This window comes from Centruroides sculpturatus, unplaced genomic scaffold (assembly GCF_000671375.1).
Source record: "Centruroides sculpturatus isolate CEXI.00-Female unplaced genomic scaffold, Cexi_2.0 scaffold1321, whole genome shotgun sequence".
NCBI classification, from domain to species: domain Eukaryota; kingdom Metazoa; phylum Arthropoda; class Arachnida; order Scorpiones; family Buthidae; genus Centruroides; species Centruroides sculpturatus.
In genome coordinates, this window is record NW_019385586.1 from 19,112 (window position 1) to 37,817 (window position 18,706).

Here is an 18,706-nt window from a genome sequence, read left to right on the forward strand (position 1 = left end):
GTTTCGAAATCGGGAAAAAGTCAGATTATAATTATTATTAAACATCATCACAGTATTCTGTTGAATCAATGCCAATTTTATATTAATCTTTCTTGAAAGTAAAGTGTATTATTTTAAACGAATAATAACAATTTTATAATTGGAAACATAAAATTTTATACTGTAAACTCCTCACTAACTGAGTCTCTCGCAAACTCGGATGATTTTTAATTCGAGTTAGCAGGGGCTAACTGCACTTTCGCGTTTATTAAGAATTAAATACTTCTTGCAAAATTTAAAATGTATAACGTAGAACTTATATAGAGTGCTAGCTGCAAGGACCCGCTTCGGTCCTTGCAGCTAGAAAATTTATTCAGACCTTCTACAGAGTGTACTTATCCATATAAATAAAAGACTTGGCGCTGAAGAAACAGAATATTAGGCGCTTAGAAGGAATTACATTACGTATTTGAAGGAACGTAGATCTCGCGAAGAAGAGAAAAACATTTGTGTAATTATAGAAAACGTATTAACTAATATAATACAACCCTCTAACTGCTTATTTTAAAAAGAGAGTCGCGAAGTAATGATCGAGTAATGGGTACGGAATTACACTTCCATTCGAGGAACTACGTTTCATAAAATTAATATCTTCAAATTCGTTTTCGGATTCAGTATTTTCGTTTTCTTTATCTAACCTTTTCTGGTTGTTTCTTCTGAAACCGCATTTACTTGGCTTCACGTAACTTTTCTTCACTTTCGGATAAGTTGATAGAATAAAGGTCTGAAATGATTCGTTATCTTCAATACATCTGTTAATATAAAATGTTATTTGAAAATTTATATTATTAGGACTATAAATTAGAATACCGGAACAAGTTTCCATCCTCGATCTGTGCAAAGATTCAGTTGAGGACTATATCTCATGGATTTTCTCGAAACATCAATTGCATTCTTGTTCCACGGATAATCGTAAAGGAATTCGAAGAAACTTTCATTCTTCCCAGTAAATGGAGAAATTAGAAACTTGTCGNAAATAAAAAACCATTAAGATTAATTTTTATTTATTTTAAGCATTTTATAATAGTTTAATGTATTGAAAAAATACGTAACAGTGAAATAAATTACAAAAGACAGCGTATTATATCTGTATTTATTTAATAAATTCTACGACAATTTATAAAATTTCAAAATCTATTAAGTTTATACAAATCGTTATATTGATATTTTTTAAAATGAACATTACAATTTAAAATGTATAGAGGAAAAAATATTGTTTACATTCTGGTAGAAAAATGTTAATTGTGAGCAAAATATAATTATTTTAGAAATTTAAAAGAGTTCAAAGCATTTTCAAAAAATGTCTCGAACATTCCTACAATGTATTTTAAATGTAAAAATAACCTTTTAGTTACATTCAAAAATACATACTTAATGTAAAATAATATTTATTGTGAACGACACAAAAAATACCTGAAATATTAATGGGAGAAAGTCAGATTATAATTATTGTTAAACATCATCACAGTATTCTGTTGAATCAATGCCAATTTTATATTAATCTTTCTTGAAAGTAAAGTGTATTATTTTAAACGAATAATAACAATTTTATAATTGGAAACATAAAGTTTTATACAGTAAACTCTCCACTAACTGAGTCTCCCGCAAACTCGGATGATTTTTAATTCGAGTTAGCAGGGGCTAACTGTACTTTCGCATTTATTAAGAATTAAATACTTCTTGCAAAATTTAAAATGTATAACGTAGAACTTATATAGAGTGCTAGCTGCAAGGACCCGCTTCGGTCCTTGCAGCTAGAAAATTTATTCAGACCTTCTACAGAGTGTACTTATCCATATAAATAAAAGACTTGGCGCTGAAGAAACAGAATATTAGGCGCTTAGAAGGAATTACATTACGTATTTGAAGGAACGTAGATCTCGCGAAGAAGAGAAAAACATTTGTGTAATTATAGAAAACGTATTAACTAATATAATACAACCCTCTAACTGCTTATTTTAAGAAGAGAGTCGAGAAGAACTGATCGAGTAATGGGTACGGAATTACACTTCCATTCGAGGAACTACGTTTCATAAAATTAATATCTTCAAATTCGTTTTCGGATTCAGTATTTTCGTTTTCTTTATCTAACCTTTTCTGGTTGTTTCTTCTGAAACCGCATTTACTTGGCTTCACGTAACTTTTCTTCACTTTCGGATAAGTTGATAGAATAAAGGTCTGAAATGATTCGTTATCTTCAATACATCTGTTAATATAAAATGTTATTTGAAAATTTATATTATTAGGACTATAAATTAGAATACCGGAACAAGTTTCCATCCTCGATCTGTGCAAAGATTCAGTTGAGGACTATATCTCATGGATTTTCTCGAAACATCAATTGCATTCTTGTTCCACGGATAATCGTAAAGGAATTCGAAGAAACTTTCATTCTTCCCAGTAAATGGAGAAATTAGAAACTTGTCGTCTCTTAAATGGTAAAATATCGAATTATTTTATCGAAAAATTTTTAATTTTTGTAGAATTTTGAGATGCTTACTCAAATATTCGTTTAACTCCAAGAGAACTAAGAAAATTCTTAGGAAGAGGGCAACTTGCAGTCAATGCTAAACTTATTCTTGGATAGTACATTAAAAATACGATGCACATTTCTTCTCTCGAAGATAAACCACCCTAAAAAAAGTATAAATTAATTAGTTATTAACATTTATAAATTTACAAATAAAAAGTATTAATTGAATCTATATAGTTCCATACAAAGGTTACTCTGCTTCTTTTACGAGAATCGTAGGCACATTCAACAATAAGATGATCGTCCTATAATAAAAATTACATATAAAATATATGAAACCTCTACATTATATTGTAAAAAATATGTATTTTTATATACTTACAGGCAGGACAGTACGAATTTTCGAAAGCTTACGAAAATGCTGTAAATAGTTATAATTCAAGTTTTAATACAACACGATGTTTGTTATTACTAAAATCATACAAAATAAACACCTGTAAATTAAAATCGTAATTAACATCGGATGCAATCGGTTCGAGTTCTTCATTACCACGAAAATGCCTGACAATTATCCTTCTTCCTGTAAACGTAAATCAATAATATATAAAGTGCACCCAATTAACAATTATATAAGACAAATTATACAATAATTTTCAACGAAAATATTATAATAGAATGACTATTGAAATATTTTTAAATTAATATAGGAAGTATTGGTATTAGTGATACTACTGTAGAATTTAATAATTACATTTTTTTTAAACTTTAGAAGTATATTTTAATAAGAATATATTACATAGTTTTTGATTATTTACAAAGAAATCGAATAATAACACTTATGTGAAATAACTGAATATAATTTTTAAACTATATTTGAGTTTGTATAAGACTATTCTCAAGTATATTGCGCTCGAGTATGATACATTTCAATATCGGCATAATTCACGCTGGTTGTTGTGATCGGCAAACTCATTCCAAATCAGCTCGATTGCCCATTCACATGCACGTTCCTAAGTAGCTAAGAATCTTGACCGTGAGCTAGACTTAAATCATTGAAGAAGGTAAGTCATTGATCTTTTTTTTAATGAGGTTCTAGTTAATACATTTTTATCACTAACTCCTGAGCACTTTTTTGACTGAAAACTACCTTACTAGTCTCAAACTTTTACATCTTTAGATACTTTTTCAATGAAAACATATTCTGTTTTGCTTCAGAGCATTTTTCAACACGCTGGTCAACGTTAAGTAGGTTTAAAGTCTCGTAAATCGTATCACTTTTGTTATTTTTCAGATTTTTATTGGAAACTATAATAAAGAAACGACGTCTAATAGGTGTAGATTGTACCATAGTCTTTAGGCATAAACATCGACAATTTAAAATATGTAGTACAGGTCAAAATATAGAGTGAGAGATGCAAAATGCTGGAAATTATAATCATGTATTATAAATTGTATCATTAAGTAAAGCAATGTTTTAATAAAATAAGTAAATAAAAAATCTACCAACGAGTTGCATAGCTTTCCCGGCTTTTATGAGATTTTATTATAAAAACTTTATACGTTTTTAATTATTATAAAATGGCAACACTTATAAGTGTAATAATGTAGAGTGTATTATTTATTAGTACAATTAAGAGGGTTGTCAGAGAATATTCATTTTGTGATTTCGAGTTATGTACTACTGTACGACAGCGTGACGAAGCATTACAGTGGGTGGTATGATAGTGAAATGTGTTACCTGATGTATTGATGATTCGTTATTGTTCATATAAAAATTTTATATTAAAATTGTGACATAACAATTAATGAAGTGTAAACAAAAATACATTCTTAATATAAAATATTAATTTTTACCATACCTAGGAAATGTGAATGAAGCAAAATACTAAAGACTTTGATACCTCCTGGAGGAACACGCTAGAAAATAGAAATGATTAACAATTGTGTAATCTTAAGACATTTTTGTATAATCTCAAAATTTTTGTGATTCTACCTGTTTTAAGCAAGAAGGAGCTACGTGTCCAGATATAACAAATTCTTTCTGTTTCGGTGGCACAAACATGCAAGGATACCATAAGTTTCCCGTAGCTAACACCGAACTGTCGTATTTTCTGAGTTTTGGTGTATATGTAATTCTTAATCCCGAATTATCGACAGCTGAAAAACAGAGTTTAAACATAAATTTTTTAAAATTAATAAAATATTATAGTTTCTAAATAAAATTTACCTGTTTTTAAAGACGGATTATCATAATGTACTTCCAATAGAAACCATTCAGCATCAGGCAGACCCAAAGGATGACCGGCATTTTCAGGAAAATAAAATTTCTGAAAACGATGAAACTTGGCAGTAAAATTTTTTTCTTTTATAAAATTATATATATCAAAATAATGAATGAATGAGTGAGTGATACTCACGCTACCTCCAAATGCCCAAGCTAAATTAGCAGTTAAACAAAATGGAAATTTTGGAACTAAATTTTTAGTGTAGCATCTATGATATGATTTATCTGCATATTTTAATACAGTTTCGTTTGTAACGCCCGTACATTCGTATAAAAGCATATGATGAACAACGCCTTCGTGTCCCGGTTGAATAAGTGGACCAAACTATTAATAAAATTTGCCAATTTACACACAATTAAATATATAATGCAGCTATTTTTAAAAACGTTTACTTCTATAATATGATTTTTTCTATCAAGATGAGGAACTCTGATAAATGTACAAAAGTATTCAGTGTCGCTTCCTTCCGGAATTGTAACCTGCAATGTGTAAATTAAATAATATAATGAATATTTACGCTTAGCAAATAATATGAAAACCGTTAAATTATTCTTACATTTGGACTTCGAACATCCCAATGATAAATGTCTTCTGGTTTCTCTGTAAATTTGTGTTCAACTTCCTCTTTCAGAAAAACACTTTTAGTTCCTCTAGTGGTTGGTCCGTGATAACTAACTGCATCTATAGAATTGGGATTTTGGTGACTGTAAGCGTATATCAGTCTCATAGTTTCTTCCTAAACACAGGGAAAAATATATTTAATGATAAGTAAGTAAAGGTAATTATAATGCCTGTGGCATTTGTAGATAACTAACCGTAATGACTATATCCTGGTCATCACACGTGTCCAGCAATCTTTTAAATCGTAACTTTGTATGAGTATCGTTTTTCTCGTGCCATAACAATTCCCAATCCTGTTGTTCGTCAATTTTCGGTTGAAACTTTCCTTCGGCGTGTCTATCCTAAAACTCAATATAATTATTCATCGAATAAAAATATTAGCATAATTACTGAAGTAGAAAATAAAATATTTCGTATAAGACTATAACGTGTCTAAGAAACAACAGACGATATGTGTATCAGTATGAAATATTTATAGAATTATTTTAATAGTCTCGTAAACAAAATTTGTTTTTTATATATTGACAGACCTTCATTAAACACAGCCATTCATTACAGTTAACAAGTACGTTTAATGCAGTTTGCGAAGAAAAGAATTATTTTAAAATCATTACCGTGTAGCAATTCGTTAATTTGTGAAATTTTAAAATTGTTAAATTAATATAATCGCTTTGTATTAGAAAGAAACAGAAGTTGGAATGGCGGTTTGCATTGCGATCAATCAGATACCAGTTTTTATATCTAATTACACAACAACTTGCTGCTTTAATCTGTAGCCAACCTTGATATTAAATAAGTAATTATTAGAATTCACCTACTTTCTCGTTTCACGCCTTTTGTGTGTTAGTTTTTCCAAAAGAAACGTCTAAAGGAAACATCCATTGTGTGAAGAAATACGCGGAATTGGGGAAAACGAAAACTATCGTTTAGTAGAATTCAGTCAAGTTATGCTTAATTTATATTACTTTCACTTAAGATTAAGTTTTATTTCAGATGGTTGAAGGTAAAATGTACATGCAGTGGATATTTCTAGAACGCTGTTTTTAAATACATTAATTTAATAACTGCATCATCAAAGCCTAGCCAAGGGCTCTTTTCTGTGAACTTCTCTGTTTTTTCTTGGCTGGTAGCCATAGAAAGAAGACAACGTCAGTCAGGGCCGTCGAAAAGAGAATTCTAAGGATTTTTCATCCGGCCCATACATAACATAGGATGGCATATTAGTTCCTATCAGTATAAATGAATGTCACTTTTACTAACAAAAAATAAAATTTCTTAATACTGCTTTTATTTCCCGGCTGTTATGTACACATAACAAAGGAAGGTATTCCAATAATGTCAAATTTCACCCTCCGGGTTTTTTTTTACAAAACTTCACGTGTCGAAACCTCTTCAAAAAAGTTAAAAAATTGGAAAAAAAATTCGTTCGTGTGGATGGGGGAACTTAATGAAAATTTTATTCTAATAAAATAAAATTGAAGACAAAACTGTCCAAAAAGGATCACCATTTATTACTTGTGTTCCAAGACTAAAACATTTTCGGCGACTGACATTCCTTTTTAGGCGACTTGTCGCCGTAAAGTTTACAAAAAGTCCTTTTAAAAAACACAAAACACATCGAATTAAAATTTTAAAAAATTTCTGAAAAAGGAACTGGTGATATACAGTTGTTTTGCTTACTTCCATCATACCTTCTTTTGGGTTTCTTCTTCTTTTTATCTACTAAAGATTAGCGCTGGAAAATGTAGATTTTTAGAGAAGTTGTCCCCTGGTGAGGATATATGTAGAAATCACCAGGGGGAAACTTTTCTAAAAAATCTACATTTTCCAGCGCTAATCTTTAGTAGATAAAAAGAAGAAGAAACCCAAAAGAAGGTATGATGGAAGTAAGCAAAACAACTGTATATCACCAGTTCCTTTTTCAGAAATTTTTTAAAATTTTAATTCGATGTGTTTTGTGTTTTTTAAAAGGACTTTTTGTAAACTTTACGGCGACAAGTAGCCTAAAAAGGAAGGTCAGTCGCCGAAAATGTTTTAGTCTTGGAACACAAGTAATAAATGGTGATCCTTTTTGGACAGTTTTGTCTTCAATTTTATTTTATTAGAAATAATTCTCCATCGGACGAACTTTTACACAAGAGAAAATTTTATTCCTTATTAACACTCACAATTTCTGAAAAAAGTCATTTCCAACTCTCAAAATTAAGTTTTTTTGCCTTTGTATAATAATTAATAACACATGTTATATTTTTTTAAAATAAAATTTAATAAAAGAAGCTTCAACTTCAACGCAATTTTATTTTAAAAAATTAATCAAAATAAATTTAAAAAAAACTAGATTAAAACATGCGTGTAGTAGATTTAGATTTTATCTAAGGAAATTTTTCTACAAAGGAGTGTGAAGCTGTAACAATATAACTTTACTCCAATGGCGTCCGACAAAAGAGCCTGATGCAAACTTTTCGGGTGAAGCCGGAAAAGTCACGCAACACATTGCTGGATTTTTTTTATTAATAATGAAACATACTCTCTAATCCCGTGCTCCATATAAGAGTCCGGATCAAGTTGAATAGACTTCTATAAAAATATGTTGCAAGCTTCTTGTTTTGTACATTACCGTATTTTGAGTTGGGCAATATATTTCATTGAGTTATCGCAACAAAAATATCGTGCTGACTAAAGGATAAGTTATCTCCAAAGTGAGAAATAATTCTGATATGGAAACATTGTTCTTAAGGTGTTCATTGATCTCCGAGCGGTATGCAATGTGACTCCATTTTGTTGAAAATAAACCTTTGTAGGTGAATAATGTTTAGGTCGCATAATGCTAGAAACATGTACTTAGTTATAATCTGTTGTGACCAGTAAATGGCCATTTTCTTCCTCAAAAAACAAAAACAAAAAAAACGACTAATTATTCCAAAGGTAAATATTGTTTTGTCTAGACAGAATAAGAGTATACAACAAAAGCAAATAATTAACATATATAAAATAGGATAGGCAATATTTATGGCCATGGCATTTTTGAAACCGTGCCAGTAATTGTTTAGTAATTCGAACACAAATCATTTATTGTATTCATTCAGACACTTGGCAAATCTCATCAATAAATTTTATTTAGTTGAAGTTGAGCCCGCCCACTGTCTACTACACAGTCACATGACAAGTAGGCCACCTTGTGGCAACGTGTTTAAAATATTTGACATAGGAATATGTTTTAAAAAATTTTAATTTTATAATATATTTAGCCAGTTTTCGTTTATTTTAATACTTATGGACGTTTTAATGAGTTACTCGTTCATTATTAAACCTCTGAATGCATCGCGTAAGCAAATGCATTGCGTTTCTTTGCTTACCGTATAAAAAACTCGCAAGTTTGTCGAATATTAGTGCAGCATCTTTATTAGGAAATAATTACATCTTTTGACTTTATTATAACACATGACTTTATTATTAATACTAAATTGAAGTCATTTCATTTTGATGTATTACATGCATACGGGCAAGTTGAAGATATAAAGAAGTTATATCAAATTTTTGAATGTCTTTACCCGATCTCACAATATGGCTCGTTTTGAGCATGTTGAAGTTGCAATGTCGGTGATTGTATCAAGACAAATATATGCAACGCCTAGACAGTAGTATTTATGCGATTTTTCCATTTATTTCTTGACCATAACATTACGCAGATGAATTCTAAATTTTGTCAAGTATTACTGAACACGCCATTATTAAACCTCATGCCAAGTATCACGTTTAAAGACAGTTCTAAATTCTTATTAGTGTCTGGATTGACCTGGAAAAAATGGTTAGCCTTCTACAGGCACACTATTGAATTACAGTATATTATATGAAACTGATGAGGATAGGAAATGAAGTTATATATATAAAGAAAACGAAAAATTACTGTTTTATTCCGCATTGTAAGTTCATATAGTTAGCGTAGTGCACATTACATTTAGGTTACTACTAGCTTCATCTTTGAAAGATCACAAATACGCTACTGAAAACCTTTCTTAATTCTTGTTACATCCATGGATACTAGGCCTAAATACTTTTAAAAATTATCAACGAATAGCTAAATATTATGCTAACTTTAGTATTGAAAATGTTCAAAAAATTACTGTTTAATTCACAGTAGTGAATACTATTTTAAATATACACAACAGCATATAGAGTATGTTTATGCTATCTCGTGTGTGCAAAATCAGCAATACGTAAACTAAATATGTTCTTGTAATAAAATCGTTTATAAATCCCATATTTGTACTATATGTCTTTATATAAAATTATGATATTATTCTATAGTTATGCTAATTTTCTTATGTTTCTGTTTAATTAAGATAAAGAAATATATATCCGATCTCATTGAGGTGCAAAAAAGTTTACAGAGTTCGCACCTTCATCTTATTGAATCAAGGCACACGAACAAAAATGTCGTCACCTCGAGAATCTTAGACGTATTTCCTCCCAACCTGCCTTCTCCGACAGCCTACAAGACTCGAGTGCTCACACCAATAACTTATAATTAAGGATAAGACATCTAGGCACTAAAAATCGTAATAATTTATGAGTTATCACTTATATAACTCATAACTTACATGATTTTTATAACTATTATATAACTTTTAGTGTCTAGATGTCCTTGCTCTACTTATAATGAAGATTTTTTTATACTGTTCGCTCCTCTTGCCCAAGTGTGCTTACGGATTGTCTGATAAACAGATCTTAAATACCGCATAAATTTATTCAGTAATATTTACGAATCTCTTACTAATATATTTATTTTTTAATTCTTTTGTAAAAATTGCAAGCAATAAAATATTAGCGTTACGAATTGGTGTCAGAATCACGTTGGTTATCGTGACATAACATATTGATAACTTCAATTAACCAAATTACTTGAACACACTTCTTAAAATTTAGAAAAGTTCTAGGTACTTTATCTAAAAGAATGTATTTTCATTTACATACGTGAAACATCGCTTGGTTATCGTTAATCCATCCAATAACTATATCACTGCCTTTCATGCCTCCGTTTGAGGAGATTCCGAATCCGACCCATCCATTAGTCGCCACTTCCACTTGGAAAGTGATGGAATCGTCGTACATGGACCACCAAAGCTCATAATTAGAGTCGAATTTTAAATATCGTTTCCAGTTTTCCGCAGAAATCGAAGACGAAAATAAAAGGAACGAAGTGAAAATTCCGATGGCAATCATGTTCGCAATACTGAAACGTTATAAGGAAAACCAGTTTTTATATTTGATTTATACACATTCATTGACGTCAATAATTTGATCATTTCTCAGTTACGTTTATTGTTTGCGTATCTCTTCTTAATATATTGAGTAGTACATTATAAGTTTAATATAATTTTTAGGAAAATTTTATCTTCACAGCAAAAGTTTTCTATAGTGAATTCGAAATGTCTCTCTTTTTGTAAAATGTAACTGAAGGAATGAAGGCAAGGAGATCGATTATTATTATTTTATTTTTCAATTAAAATAATCGATATGTTTAATATGAGACAAGGATAATAATTGTAATACTTAACGAGCAATTATTGGGTTGCAATTTTGGAAAATTTGTAGACCTATAAATTCTCACTGTCATCCGTCCGTCCGATGTCTGTGAATATGAGACAAGGATAATAATTGTAATGTTTATGTTTAATCTCGAGAAGTGGATAAACTTAGATACATAAAATCCGAGACCATATACGGAAAACGTAGATACAGGAGGCCTCGATTAATTAAAAACAAACTTCCGATGCAAACTGAACGTCACGTTATTTTAATTCAAACTTTTTCTCTGAAAGGTGTTAGATGACCGTCATGACTCCATTGCTAATGGAAAAGTCTGACGTACAGGGGCAAGACACTGCACTACTAATTTCAGGTGGAGAGTACAGTCGACCCCCTATATCGCGGTAGATACGTTCCGCTTTATAAGAATTTCGCGTTGTAGGAATCTTCAAATACATGAGCCAATCACAGCCCGTCATGTGTGCAGTTTATGGACTACGGCTGTTTGAAAGGTTTTCTTCCATAAAATTAATCGATTCTAGACTAATTTGACTCAACATTTCCAAAATACGTATATTTTTTTGGAAATAATCCGTATAAACTACGCTATAAACAAAAAATTGAAGGATTACTTACCGAGTGTGCACCATTCGACATCGCCGTTGCTGAAGCTTGTTTTCGTCGCGGAACAGCTCAGCAAACCGCGGCCGCGATTTCTGATGTTATTTTTCTGCGAAAACTTCGTTGAACTTTGGAGACATCATTAATATAAATAATTTTAATCGCCGTTGAATAAGGAAAGTTTCTTTCACACGAAATGTATAAAATTACAGCACTGTACTGTGTGAGATCCGAAAGGCCATGGGTCTAATTTATGAATTTTTATTAATAATGGTAATATATCGACACAAAATATTACTTCATTTTTTGTGAAAAACTAGTGTTTGGACGTGGGAAAAAACCAGATAACAGATGTTACTTCCGTTCACAGAAGAGAACATCCTCTGACTTTCCCTTATCTGGTTAAAAATCTCACTCAGATGGGAAATGGTTACCCCTCATTCATCCCCCTTTTGTCCGTTCTCATGAAAGAGTTACTGGCCGATGATTGGTCGAAATTCAGGAGATATAAGGGGAATTTAGTCCGAATTCGGGGAGTTCTTCGACAGATCCTGAGCGTCAAACTCCACACAGTTTTCCTCCTGATGACCAACGCCCATAAACGAGACTCATAGACTAAGTCCCGAGTCTGAACTTAGTGAAGATACTTTTCTTTGTGCACGTATTGATCTCCTGTACGAAAAAGTAAATGAACTCTATCTACAAGGTGTCCCTTACCGACAGAGAAGAAGACGAACGTCAACTGAATCAGGTTGTATGTTTTATCACGAATTTTGTGAGCTCTCTCTCTCGATCGCGCATCAGTATAGAATAAGTCTAAGCCAATATCGTGTAATCTAATTGTCGTTTTATTATCCCTCGTTTATTGATGTTTGTATTCGTTTTGTTTTTGAATTATTAAATTTACTCTTGTTAAATTTACTTAAATGGCTCTTAAATTGATTCCGAATCAGATCGCAAACGCGTGTTTGTCCGCGCAACGATAAATTGACAAACTGGTGTCGGGAACTTGACGAGCATCCGAACTTAGCCGTTCGGATCATATAGCGATTATCGCCCTCCTATAAAAAGTTTAGAGAGCCGATCACACGATCGTGCGCCAGTAAGTGATATAGGTAATTTACTTATACCCTTGGCTACTCCCACAACTGTATTAGACTTACGGTACCTAATTTACATACTGTCCAGACGATAGTTCGCCTAAACTGTCTGTAGCGTAGCGCTAGACGGCGGAAAGTAGTTCGGCTGCCCGATGAAGTTTTACGTAATTATAGGAATTTTTTTACCGTTGTTTACGGATAATTATATATACAGTACCTAATTTATACATAATTTACATATAATTATATGTACAGACGATACTAAACTCAATTTACCCGCCTAAACTGTCTGTAGCGTAGCGCTGGACAGCAGAAAGTAGTTCGGCTGCTCGATGAAGTTTTACGTAATTATAGGAATTTTTTTCACTGTTGTTTACGGATACTGCCACAATTTTTTCGCCGTCTTATAGGAATCGTAATTATAGGAACCCGTCTTATAGGGGACTCTACTGTATATCAAAACTAATTCTAATCGCACTAAAACCGTTTAGTACAATTAGACAGATGGAACGAGTCCTGGAGTATCTTTTGGATGACTTCAACGAACGCATGGCTATTTATGGCACTTTTGATAGGTGATATGAATGTACATATAAAAGTGTGGGATGGACATTTATTGCCATATATTGGCAGATATTGTTTTGATGGGGTGAGTAACAGTTATAAATGCCTGAATGAACTAAGTGCGGCATGCGATTTGTTAATATTCAGCAGGATTTTTCCACAGAAGGTAAACCATATGAATACATAAAAAAGAAATACTGCAAGAAATGAGTAAAGGAAATATTCAAATGTGTAAAAGTACAGTGTCCAAAGGATCTAAAATTACAGTGATAACAAATGTGTTGAGTAAGTTGAGTATAGTTCTTAAACAAACCTTTAAAGTTTTGTTGCATGCGATAAAGAAACGTGTTTTGAAGTGCGCAAGAGAATGTCGTACTATGACGATGAGGAAACAAGTAACAAGCATTGTGTAGTAAAATAAAAAGATTGTTGAAGCTGTAAGTAAAAAAAAAAAAAAANTTTATGTATCTTATTACAAATTTATGTACTACACGTGAAAAAAACGATATGATTGCTATTGTATATTCGAATATCACTGGCGGAATGGAAGCGCTGTATTGTCGAAACCGGGTCAGCTTCCAAGCAGCCAGATTACACGCATTCGCGCACGCGCTTTACAGAGCACCAACCTCACCCGGTTTAGCTACTGAATGGTACACGCCAAAATATCGTATAACGCTTCCAATGATTCTATCCAGGACCGGTTATGGCTGTTAGCCGCCTGCCTTCTAGATATTTGGCCGCCTTCTCCCGATTATGTGAATCACGAGTAGATTTATAACTTAACCCAATCGATAGGAATTTACTGGTATAACAAACAAATATTTCGATCTGTAAGTTTTTATACCGCGCTCGTCAAAATGCTTAATTAAACACAAACACGTGCTCTTACCGAGATTTGTTAACATTTTCTTCATTATATTTTTTCATACCTTGCAAATAAATCAACAAAATTGAATAAAAATTTGGAAAATTTTGGTGATGAACAGCAAATATATAAACTTAAATTTGTATTAAAAAAACAAAATATACGANCGTTTTGTACTTTTGTAAAAATCTTGAATACAAAACTAAAACAGAAATATATCAATTTACGTTTTGTGCTAACATAGATGTCTTACCAGGCAATAAGCATGGACATTGTGTGCAGGCTTTCCTGGAAGTTCGTTTCTGTTGAAAAGTGCTGCACACGACGCAGCAGTATTGCGTCCTGCCTGGTAGCTTTCTTAGGCCTACTGCCCTTCGAGGATCTGGGAGGCATACAGCTTCCTTTTGCTTATTCCTCTACTTTTTCCTCCATTCACCAGCCAGGCTCTCTATTACTGCCATGTCAAAATCTAAGTGAGACATAATTTTGACTCGGCCTCAGGAATTCTTCTTGTAAAGAAGATAGGCGATCAACAACATTCTGGCCATGACGTTGAACGCTACTTTCTTCCAATATTTTACAGTCTTACTTTCATCCAAATGCGCATAAATCATCACGTTTGATACACCATAAATTTGTTATAGGATGTAACTATTTGTGGCCATAATGTAGCCACCACCTCTTGTCTATCAATTTCGACATCGCGTACCCTTGCATGGCATCTTAATGTACGGCAATGGCTACTTACATATTCTATTAAACTTAAAAAAAAAAAAAAAAAAACGCTTGAAAATTTTAGCATTTAGCAAAAATAGTTAAATNATCGACAAATTACTTGATAGAATCAATCATCAACCAATTAAAAAACATACAAAAAATCAAACGATTTAAAATATTAATACAATTAGGGAAATTATTATATAGAAAACCACCTATGGAATTTCGGGACTTTGAGTATCTATCTGAACTGAGGTGGCCGAGACGACTTCGACGATACCCTATTTCTGGACCGGAGACGAAAAATAATAAAGTTATCATGCTTTTTCCGGTGATCGCGTGATATAATTGTGCGGTTAATGTTACCTATGGTGAGTAAAATGGCGGCTCGTCTCTGATTCCAGCAAACAGAAGAAAGGAAACAGTGGGGACGCACGTTCTGTCCTAACCTAACCTATTCTAATAAATTATTTGGTTGGTAATAACCATAATTATTACCAACCAAATTATTAGAATAGGTTAGGTTTGAACGTGCGTCCCAACTGTTTCTTTTCTTCTCTTTGCTGGAATCGGAGACGAGCCGCCATTTTACTCACTATAGTTAACATTATCCAATTGCGCTTACTTACTAGTGCAGTCTAAAGATTGATGACACTTTGAATTTCGTAGCAATTGGTTTTTGCGACAAGCGCACCTATTTGTGGTACATTTATTTGTGGCAAAGATCTTATTTTCACTTTACCGAGTGCTTAGTAGGTAAAGTGCGGATTACCTGGATACTCTGCGCATTATATAGGTAATTTGAGAAATGGAACAATTTTCACAACTTTAACGGATCACCCTAGTTAATCTGCAGATTAGTTAGGTAATGTACACATTATCGACTTTCGAGCTTTAGCGATAACATATTGATTCATTTAAAACAAATATTTTTGTATCAGAAATCTTATTAGAAAACATTTTTTATATGAAAGTATCAAAGCAATTAGTATTAGTAATAACGAATGTTTTAATTTAATTTTTTATAAACTAAAATACACTTTTTGTAAGATGAATTTATGCAAGTTTAAATATAACAGCATAAAGTTCAATGTTTAAGATTTATTAGATATTATCAGATATGTGCAAATATTTATAAGATAAATTTTTCTGAAGATTTCTATCTCTTAAAAGATAAAGTTACGTGTTGCATTAATGTGTGTGTGTGTGTGTGTGTGTGTGTGTGTGTGCGCGCGCGCGCGCGGCACGATTTTGTTTATCCTCTTTGAAAGCTTAATTTGTAATTTTCGTCGAAAGTTTCTGAAATTTTGCAGAAAGATTTGTGTATTAGGTGCATTGATGCTATTAAATTTTGGTGATTAGACGTCGAGGAGTGGGAGATAAAGGGGGTCGCGTGTATCTCGAGTACGATCGAACTTAGTGACGATTTTACTCGTTACTAGCATATACATTTTTTTTTTAAATAAAACTCATCCCAATATCCAAAATTACGCTTTTTGCTATTTTATGATACAGTAGTTATTAATATAAAAAGTTTTTAATAATAAAATATCATAATAGATAACGCTACACATGCAGTTTTAAATGTTGCCGGGGAAGTTAAGCAACTTGTATCGAACATGACTCTGGAACCCTTATGAATAAATCCTATTGTGCTATTGATTTTTAGACATATTTAATTGAATTTTTCTTTCGGAAACTCGTAAATTTTTTTTATTCCAAATGTATTCTTGCAGCAAAAATAATTAACGTCACAATTTATTAATTGATGGCACTGATTTCGATAATCTTCTCAGTGCATAGTTGCTAAGTCTACAGATAGATATAGATATAAAGAATTGTTTTTTACATTATGACTAGGCTATTATATATAGCCTATACGTGTTCATAATTATGTTTTAATTTTGAGCTCATTAAAATACTTGTAAAATCTATACGTTATTTCCTCTTTCATATAAATTGAACCATTATGAACACGTCAGTTAATCACCCTCTTTGATCATCTCTCGGACATCCGTTGAATATGCCCATGTATTTATAATTAATTAAATAACCATTCTTATTAATTTTTCAACTAAAAATATTATTTTAAAACGACTTTAAAACCATTACTGTTTGTTATTTTCTTTATTTTTCTCGTATATTCATTTCGATCTTCCGATCTTCATCAGTAACATTTCACTTAGGATGAAGATTCGGGAAAGTACAAGATATAACTAAGATTTTTATCGAAGTTTTATCAAATTTTATAGATTTTTAAATATAATTTTAGTTATTAAATAACCGACTTTGGTAAAAATACGTAAAAAGAGTTAAGAGTAATTGCTATTAGTCTATTTTTTAAAAGTATATTTAATACATTATCGCATTTCGCTATTTTGTAACGTGCGTGATAATTTATGTGAATTAAAAACAAACAAGAAATAAATAGCAGGATGCATCCTTACAAACTTTTGAACTAGTTTTTACACGGAAATTTTGAAGCAACCTCCGGCAATAATTATTATTCAATAAAAAAATCATTTCGACTACATTTATTTTAAAAAATGTCGTAATGTTAAAAAAATAAAGTAAAATAAATACTTTTTCTTAGTTTAAATAACAATTTAGAAAGTTAAAATATGAAAAAACTTTAAAACTTTTTACAATTAATATATAAATAATTTTCTATAAAATCTTTTAAAAATTCATATTTACATTCATATTCATGATGTTACTGATACTAAAATATAGTTAATATAAAAAATCTACTTGAATTAAACATGTGTAAATAGTTTACACAATTATATTTATTACACAATAATATAAAATTGTAAAAGTAGAATTTCTTCTACTTTAATGAAATTTTTAATGTATTACACGTCAATGAAAATCCTCAAATCGTCAGCGGGATTATGGATCAATGCACTGACGCTTCTAAAGCTAACGTACAGCTTTAGAACTGTACACCTTGAGAGGAGAAAAGAATGGAAGGCAATTTGTAATCTCTGGAGGAGAGACCAGAAGGAAGACCAACTTTTCAGCTTCCCTCTATTATATAATATCGGACCAACTTTTCAGCTTCCCTCTATTATATAATATCGGACCAACTAGCTTAATATACTCATTGGCCCGTAGTAGCTTCAAGGGACCCGGAAAATTTGAATTAGGCGGCCCCGTGTACAGCATTTTTCTTCGAGGAATGTTTTTGGGAAATATTTTATTATAAAAGATTGATTTGGAACCCTTGTCAGTGTGGACTTCAGCCAATTGCCCTTTTTGCCCATGGGATAACGGGCCACTATCAAATTTTAATTTTGCACTTCTATTTTTTTTTTAATATGTGAAATTTAATTTGAATATATGAATATTATGTATATTGTATATGAAACAAGATGTTTTGTTAATTATACTTTTTCTCGTTTATTTGTTTAGTTTAGTTACAGCACAATGAGTAAAGTACAGTACATTAGTTTTAATACACTAAAAATAAAATATTTTTAGTAAAAATCAAGTAAAAATTATACTCCTTCTATTTCCGACTTCGAGGATTCTACGAGTCAAAACAAGACAAACAAATGGCAAAAAACAATCATCACTTTATTAAATTTATCCATATGCATTTCGCCATCTAGGACTCCTCAGTGGATACATCAAGATGTTATTCGTTGGTTACGTTTTATACCCAACAGCCGTTCCCAGCATGCATCAACAATCATTTCAGCATTCAAATTAAGCAAATTTACATGTTTGGTGATAACAAGGGTATCATTTAGTAAGTATGAAAAACTATGTAATAATGGTAAAACTATTAACTTTAAATCTTACTGCCCTTTAGAAAATAAAAAGAACGTTTTTATCATGGAATTGAGAAAGATATTAAATCGAACAACTCAGCAAGAAAATATAG

General features: G+C 31.4%; 2 protein-coding genes across 2 annotated transcripts in view; one reads left to right on the forward strand and one right to left on the reverse strand.

The window, feature by feature from the left end:
- Positions 1-18,706, forward strand: part of LOC111640338 — a 40,124-nt gene that overhangs the window by 16,320 nt on the left and 5,098 nt on the right. The window lies entirely within an intron of this gene.
- Positions 1,372-10,656, reverse strand: LOC111640344 (DBH-like monooxygenase protein 1). The gene is made up of 14 exons (XM_023386358.1): positions 10,393-10,656; positions 5,613-5,759; positions 5,354-5,533; positions 5,190-5,276; positions 4,930-5,121; positions 4,740-4,839; positions 4,506-4,669; positions 4,372-4,429; positions 3,007-3,092; positions 2,895-2,933; positions 2,758-2,817; positions 2,540-2,673; positions 2,304-2,469; positions 1,372-2,217 (listed from the first exon to the last, which is right to left on the reverse strand). Exons 1-14 carry the CDS (start codon positions 10,639-10,641, stop codon positions 1,993-1,995), a joined length of 1,887 nt encoding a protein of 628 aa, XP_023242126.1. The 5' UTR covers positions 10,642-10,656; the 3' UTR covers positions 1,372-1,992.

Bases quoted from the DNA above. Each gene is read 5' to 3' on its own strand.
- LOC111640344 (XM_023386358.1), bottom strand. From the start codon at position 10,641: ATGATTGCCATCGGAATTTTCACTTCGTTCCTTTTATTTTCGTCTTCG. The intron at 5,534-5,612 runs GTTAGTTATCTA...CCCTGTGTTTAG, and splicing joins ACCAGGATATAGTCATTACG to GAAGAAACTATGAGACTGAT. The intron at 2,218-2,303 runs GTATTCTAATTT...GAATCATTTCAG, and splicing joins GAGGATGGAAACTTGTTCCG to ACCTTTATTCTATCAACTTA.